At 36.5% G+C, this 8434-nt stretch overlaps 1 protein-coding gene across 1 annotated transcript; it reads right to left on the minus strand.

Moving 5' to 3' along the window:
* Nucleotides 1-1541: 1541 nt before the first annotated feature.
* On the minus strand, nucleotides 1542-6129 carry LOC106068899 (uncharacterized). Its single transcript, XM_013228400.2, has 2 exons — nucleotides 5802-6129; nucleotides 1542-3497 (listed from the first exon to the last, which is right to left on the minus strand). The coding sequence occupies exons 1-2, from the start codon at nucleotides 5833-5835 to the stop codon at nucleotides 1759-1761; spliced, it is 1773 nt and encodes a 590-aa protein (XP_013083854.2). The 5' UTR covers nucleotides 5836-6129; the 3' UTR covers nucleotides 1542-1758.
* Nucleotides 6130-8434: the final 2305 nt, after the last annotated feature.

An 8434-nucleotide genomic window follows, 5' to 3' on the forward strand; every position in this document is an offset into this window, starting at 1 on the left:
AGCTGCAAGTGAACAGAGGTTTGAATTCAGAGTTTTTGACGCAGCTGACCCCAAACTGTATAAGCAATGCCGTTCCTTTTGGATACATCAGCTGTGAGGAGAGGGGGGGGGGGGAACTGATGTGTGGGCGACATCGTTCCAATCACAGCTAATGCATTCATCTCATTTGCAAGAGATGATCCACAGTCGATTCGCAACACTGAAGGAGGCCATAGAGTTTGTCTTAGTTGTTATAGTAGAAGAGAACTGATTTTTGTTTGCTACTTCGAGTGTTTCCTATAGAAAAAAAACTTATCTAAAAGAGAGAAAAAGAGAGAGAAGGAGAGACGAGAAAGAGATAGAGATATTGAGACTAAAAAACCCAGAAAAAAAAATTAGTGAGAGAGACATGGCGAAAGAGACAGATAAGAGAGAGAGAGAGAGTTAGAGAGAGAGAGAGAGAGAGAGAGAGAGAGAGTTAGAGAGAGAGAGAGAGAGAGAGAGAGAGTTAGAGAGAGAGAGAGAGAGAGTTAGAGAGAGAGAGAGAGAGAGAGAGAAAATCGAAAGAGGGAGAGACAGAAATGGTTGATAATCGAGGCGAGGATAAATTATTATAAAAATGTGTAGGCCGTAAAAAAATAATAATAAAAAACTGTCTCATAAATCCTTACTGAAAATTCACTGCATGCACTGTATGCTGACATGGCTATAGAACATTGTGTAGCTTTACTAAAAGCATCATTTGTTTATTCGTCTCTATTTAGCAATGAAACGTTAGACTCAGGATACAAATATAAATGAATTAATATTGCTTTTCATATTTCATATCAGCAACTCACAGTAGTATTCAGTCGTATTGACTGAAGAAAAGTACTAACTGTGTATCTACTGTGAAAGTTAGATAAGTAAAGTTTCCCTTTCAGACCTTGCGATCTATGGGGCAGATGATGTTAGCGAAAATTTCAGAAAACAGGGGTCGCGATGACTGAGTGGTTAAGCGCTTGGCTTCTGAACCTGGGGTCCTGGGTTCAAATCTAGGTGAAGACTGGGATTTTGAATTTCGGGATGTATAGAGCGCCTCTGAGTAGACCCAACTCTAATGGGTACCTGGCTTTGTTGGGGGTGGGGGGTGGGAGAAGTAAAGGCGGTTGGTTTTTGTGCTGGCTACATGACACCCTGCTCTTTAACAGTTTTTCCATAGAAACACGGCCCTGCAAAATAGCGCGTATGCTACGCCGCCGGTAAACTAGTAGTATTTAAACAAAATCTAACTCACCACAAAACACTCTAGCATTCTGAGTGGTCAAGACAGCTTACGACATTGCGGCTTATCTTCCATCATTCACACACTGCATCTGGGAACTTCCATCCAAAGAAAATAAAGCAATCGTTAACTTTTTCTTACTATCACAACAGAAACACACACACACACACACTCCATAACACTAATTAAGGTAGCTTGTTTGACGTGATTAGCTGTTAATTGTCGCCACATTGCTACTTGGTTTAAATCCTACTTAGCACCATGCCAATGAGCTATCTAAAAAAATAAACATTTTAACTATAAAAAAAAAGACCTATTTTAATGGCTGAATCGTACAATGACACCGTCCATTATTTTAATATTGTTTCATATTGTATTTCATACAATCGTCTAGCAACGAAGCGTCTAAGAATAAAGCAATGTGGAATGCGGTTTTGGTGTTTATTATTACAGGTCAAGAAGAGCGCTAACAGGTGAACAACGTTCGAAAATGATTTTGAGCGTCACAACATGTTTTATTCATTGGAATCATCATCGGAATCATCATCGAAATCATTTATTGTCTCTGACATCCTTTCATCTATATCCATGAAGAAATGCACATAATCACAGGCCTCCCTCTGTTGGTGCCAGTACTCTATCTTACAGAACGCGCCCAGAACTCCACTAAGACATAAACTCTCCATGGGAGTATTTGAAAAAACATAAAGTACTTCGTTGTAGATGAAGGCGCCCCGTACAGCACTTTGAATAGACCACAGGCGTTTGATCACTGTAAATTCAATGCTACCATCTTGATTCCTAAACACTTGGCTTATCGTCCCGTCTCTTTGTAAGATAAAGTAATTTGTTTCATTTCTAAAACCAACCAAATTTTTAGCTGAACCTTCAAGATGTCCACAGTCAGTCCATTTATGCTCAGGCACGTCTAAAGAAATCACTGCCGACTTTTCATCAGAGTCAGTGGAACAGAAAATCAAGATACTTTTGTCAAAGTCTAAAGCACTCTCTGGATTTCTCATCATGTCAGGGAACTTGATCTCGCTGTATAGAACTGGAGTCTCTCTCGGCGACACACATTTCACGCTGCTGCTTGTGCCGTCTATGGCGTAAATAAATTCTCCCTTAGAGACAACGACAAAGTCTTTATTGGGAAGGTCCAAAACAAATTTCCACTCTTTGTTTCTATATACAAAGATCAAACTTTCTAAGCCTGAGCTGCTTACAGTATACAGTTCGTTATCGAAAACTGTTAAATTTGTTATTTTCGAATGCAAAGGACATCTGGGAACTTCCATCCAAAGAAAATATTCCTCTTCGAGCAACATGGCACTGACTTGATCTTCGTCAGCCAATACACCAATGTGTCTGTAGCCAACTTTATTTCTTTCAAAAGCGCCAGGAGGCCAATATCCATGAGTATTTCTGTCAAGCTTGAAGCTTATGGCTTTAGTTAGGATTAGCTCTGCTTCGCGGTCTTTCTTACACAATTGATGTATGGAGAGCTCTTTCAGACATTCAATACTGGCAGAATTATATTTCGAAGCTTTTAACAGTCTCGAGAGCTTGGAACTTTCTTCCAGTTTATCTTCCAGAAATGAATCTCTATCGCCATTTTCTCTTTTGTCTAGAGAAAGTTTGACCAACTCTTGGCTGATTTCTTCTGTGCTTCCAACTTGTTTTTCGAAATTTTCAACCCATTCAAAAATAGATCTCAAGATAATATCCTCGCTAATATCCCCATAGTTATTGTCAGACCTATATTTTATTAAGTGATAAAACTCGGCGTAAGATAAAACATGTGTCAGACTCATTTTGAAATCCTCTTCTAACCAGACTCTTTGCAAAAAGCTCCTAGCTTTGTAGAGGACGATTTCGGACTTGTAGAGATTGGCCTTTGCGTAGACTGTCTCAAAATTTTCCTCGGAAATGATACGGCCAACTTTCCGTTCACAAGTTCTTATAAGATGAAGAATATTTAGAACCCTGGCAGCGTCCCAGAGCTCAAGAAGGTGCTCTAATTTCCATAAGTGGCTTTTAGCTTCACAGTACCATTGAACGGTGGACAAGAACTCATCAAACATCTGAGCAGACAAGTTGATCTCTTCGACCATTTCAAATCTATACTCAATCTTGTTTGATATTTCTTTGTGAAAGTGATGGAGAGCGTTGGTCAACACTTGGTTAAAACGAAAACTTTTCCCTTCGACCCTAACATTCAGATCTATTCGGAGACATTCACTGGGAACGCAATCTTTAAAAGAAAGAAAAAGGAATTAATAAGAAAATAAAAAAACAAAAAAAAACAACTTAAAAACAAAAGTTATATTAAGCATAGTTGTATCAATTAGTTTGGATCAGTCATGTACTTAGATGTGTAATAGTTCTAGGCTAACAGTAAACAAATATTTATATTTTTTTTTAAAAAGGAGAGCGACCTGAATTTGAACTCATGGTTCAAGCTTTCTCAAGATTCTCAAGCCAACACATTAACCACTCTGCTAGTGGAGAGTTTATGAACATAGTTATCTATTTATTCTATAGCCTCGTTTATTTCTCATGTTTGTTTTCACTACGACTCAGACGACGACCTACAAGGGGGACTAATTCCACTTATACTACCACTTCAGTCAAGTGCAATTTCTTTGCCTTCTTTAAGATACCAAACAGAAAAATTAATGACCAATAGTTCATTTACTGTTCATTCTTTTTAATGGTTTTGTTGTTGTCTTGTTGGAGAAATGTTGTAGTTCAATAATAATATAAATAATCCTAATAATAATACATAATAAATTTAAACTTTTTTTGGTCTAGAACTCAGATCATAAGTTGATAAATATTTCTCCAGTTCTTTGAAATTTTGTATTTCTTCTATTATCAAATATTCTTGTTACTGCCATTGTTAGCAATTAGAAATATCCCAGGTAGCAGAAGTCATTTCTTTGTACAAGGTGAAGGACAGCGGGGAGACAACTATTTGCCCATACAATAGAGACTGAAAGGGTAGAGGAGACGTCAAGGGGAGGTCAGGCAGGGGTCAGGGAAGATAGAACTACTAGTTCAGTCCCCGTTTAGGTCCCGTTAGAGAACGTTGGGCCAGGAGTATCATATTGAAGATAGAATGTTTGAGTGATTCTTTTCTGATAATAAAATATAACTTTGTACTTAAGCTTATGAGTTATCATTTAAATAGGCCTAATGTTTGTTAGGTATCTTTAATAATAGTTACTAGCGACAAGCCAGGTATTTAACTAGTTCAAGAGTACATAGCCTATAGATCAACTAAATATTCGACAGTAACAATTCTTTTTTTTTTTTAAATAAGGACTGTTGGTTAGCCATATGTGATTTTAGGTTTACAAATGGATTAAAGTTACTGCTAATTATTTTTAAAGCAAATATGGATGCAACACTCTAGTTAAATTTTTTAAAAAAGTAAAGTTCCCCTTTCAGACCTTGAGATTTATGGGGCAGAGGATATAAAAGCCATCTGTTTCTGTAGCTTACATTAAACGAGGGTGTCATGTGGCTAGCATAACGACCAACCGCCTTTACTTTTCCCCAACTAATGTTAGGTATCCATTAGAGCTCGGTTGGCTCTGAGGCGCCCATAGATTCCAAAATTAAAAATCCCAGTCTGGGGCCCTATGTTCCATGAGGAAGTCAACGGAAAGAATTTTTTTATGGTGCGACGGCTATTTTTAATCTTCGGAAAGCGAGCCGTTTTGTTTTTAAAATAAAATATAAAATCTTTTTTTTTTAAAAAGTACGCCATTTTTATCAAATGCTTATTAAGAAAGAAAGGTAGTCTATGTATTGTGCATGTTTATACCATATAGGCCTACGAATACAGTCATGTAATTTAAAAAAAAAAGGTAGGCCAATAATAAAAAATACTTTTTTTTTATAAAGACTAGAACACACTATATCATCTAAAATATATAAAGGCTAATTGCTAGCTGTTAGATTCTCCATACCGGTACATCACTTGTTCTCCCACTTGGGAAATGTAGCCTGTTGTGACCTACTTTGTGCCTAAAACAAACAAAAACCTTTTACAACCTAAAAAAAACAACAACGCTTCAGTCGATTTCCTTCAAGATGATTTTGTATTTGAACCAATACTCATAATGCCAATACATTAATTAACTAAAGGAATTATCATAGAGCCAATTCAATATTTCTACAGAGAGATAACCGAATAGTCAGAGATTGTATGTATTTGGGGGTGGGAAGGGGGCGGGGTGTGCAGGGAGGGGAGAGAAAGGTGATACTAGAATTTACTTTGTGTGTGAGAAGGGGCATTAGAAAGCGGACCCTTTTAATTCATCGTATTATGTAAAAGAATTCACGGGCTATAAGGCTGGGCGTTAACATGATGGCAGTGCAAGATAAGCAAGATAAGCATGATAAACCTGGGAACAAATTAACGGCGTAGCCGGTGGATAATGCTACCAGACCTAGTTTATAGTTAATAATTTTTTTGTCTCTGAATCTAGATTGATTTTAACACGTAGTCTAGATCTAGAATCTACATCAAGATCTAGGTTAGGCCTACCCTCTTTGCAGACGCTCTTTCTTTTCTTTTCCATTCCAGAATGATGTTGATTTCTTATTGGATGGTTGTATGTTTCTTTATTATAAGTTTTGTGACATTCTTTTCAGATGCCTTCTAGATGATAGAAGTCTTATAAATACTACTCAAGAGAACAACGTTGAATAAAAGACACGTAATAGAACAAATGTTGAACGGTGCATGTGTAGGCCTTAAGCTAAATTAAATAAACAACTTTCAATGAAGCACAAAATTCTATTTTTTTTGTATAATAAATCAGAGTCAATAAACCAGTTTAATGCTAACTTTTAGCTTATGGATTTCCCCACAGTTGCTGATCTCCGTCTCGACAGGTCTGGGAACCCACAAATTCTCGACCTGTGTGGTGACATGTAATACGCATAACAGCAGGGTTTCTGTCCAGGGCTTTTGCAAGAGGATTCGAACCCCTCAAGCCTTCCCTCAAATGGAGTTTGATGATAACGATCCTGTGAAACAGGCGCATTTTTTTTATTTTCTTTAACAACAAACCTTTGACCCCTGAACAATTATATTAAGGGGCCAAAATCTACATATTTGATAATATGGCCATATCTGTGAATACATTTCTCTTGTCGGTATCAGACAAAATATGTAATTACCGATTACAATAGTTGACTAATAGGTAATTAAAAAAAAAAGATTCATGTCTTGGCTTGGGTGTGGGAGAAAAAACGTGTACAAACGTCTTACAAAACCGAGCTAATATAAGCATTGTAAAAATGATATTGCTTCCAAGAGCACTCGCGTAACGTACAAGCTGGCCTCTAATATGACATATTAGCGAGTGAAGCTAAAAATAGTCCAATGAGACGTATCGTCGATAACAGTCCCAGTGAGACCTATCCCATTGTTAATATTGAGTTCCCAAGCCATCTTTAGCTAGAATTAGGTTAGATCAACATATCAGTGTTTTAACGGTGTTGCTGGCATGTTCACCCCGTTGTATACTTGTCCATATTCCTGATACATAAGCTATTAACATCTAGTTGTATGCTTATAACTTATACTGATGAATGCAGAATCATAAGACTTAAGAAAGTCACAGGGAAACACATATACAAACAAGTTTATTCACAATCAAAGTCTAATGGATACATAAACAATTGGCCATATACTCACAGGCAAAAACAATTTTTAAAAAGTATGACACTCCATACAAGTCATATGTTACAAAAAAAAAAAAATTGCATATCTTTCATAAGCCATAAGTGTAGCTAGAAATAATGCCATACAAATATATAGGCTTTCAGCAAGTCGTTTCTTTCTAGACAACATTCTAAGGTCTAGGTTTCAGGCCAACATTGTCACTTTTAGTCGAAATAAAGTCATAATAAGCTTCTGGCAAACCCAGGAATAGTAATTCGTTCGGAAAAGCCTATAGAATGACTTAAAAGAAAAATAGGAAAATACATGCAAAGTTCTGTAATAAATTTAAAACAATACATTTACCTCAGGATGAAAACTATCCTGGTCAAGCTACACGGCCTGGATATAATAATGATTAAAGATTTACCAAGCCCAAAAAGAGCTCTTGAGCAGGGGCAAATCACTCATGAGTACCGGTACCACAAAGCATACGATCAGAGGGAAATAAATCAAATTGTTAACAGGTCACACATCAGAGCAAGGTCCAGTTGGAAACTCAAAAGAAATGGCCCTAATATACCCTTTACCTGCCATGACAACAAGTCAAAAATAGTTACCTGCCCTTATGTCACAACAGTTATCGTATTTCAATGTAATAGAGCAGTGGAATGAAGAGAAATTGAGACTTTCTTGATTCATTATAAACAAACAACAGTCAATAGTAATGAGTTATTACCAGGCAAGGTTAACTCCTTATAGAGAAATATGTCAAGTAGATATTTATAATTATAGTATATTTAAACAAGCAGAAATTAACAAAATAATATTATATACTGGTACTGGCAGATTTTTATATCATTATGTATGTACAACAAACAATGGTATATTTATATGATTTTACATCTTTATCTTCTTTCTTATAAAATGTAGACGATACTTCAAAAAAAAAATTAAAAAAATGACAATGCAAGTTTCTAGGTCAGTCTAGTCATGCTCGAAAGTAAATTACTGAAACTCTGCTAAGTCTTTAGCTTTCTTGGCTAATTCTGGCAACCCAATCCATGTTCTTGGGAAGAAGATTTTTACAAATGTATCCTAGCATATGGGACAAGAAATGTGCCATTATTTTTGTTGTTTTTCTGAATATTTTATATATACAACAAACATTGTCATATTTAAATCATTATATACAACAAACATTGTCAAATTTATAACATTATATACCAAAATTGGGGGTCACAGTGGCTGAGCAGCTTTTGTACTGGAATTCCTGGGTTTGAATCCTGGTGAAGGCTGGGATTTTTAATTTTGGGGTATTTGGGCGCCTTTGAGACTACCCAGCTCTAATGGGTACCGTACCTAACATTAGTTGAAGAGGGTAAAGGCAGTTGGTCAATGCTTGCCACATGACACCCTCGTTAACCGTGGGCCACAAAAAAAGGATAAGCTTTCTATCATCTGCCTTATAGATTGCTATATATGTAAGGGGAACTTTTTTTTATATACCC

Source organism: Biomphalaria glabrata, chromosome 12, assembly GCF_947242115.1.
Source record: "Biomphalaria glabrata chromosome 12, xgBioGlab47.1, whole genome shotgun sequence".
NCBI classification, from domain to species: Eukaryota; Metazoa; Mollusca; class Gastropoda; family Planorbidae; genus Biomphalaria; species Biomphalaria glabrata.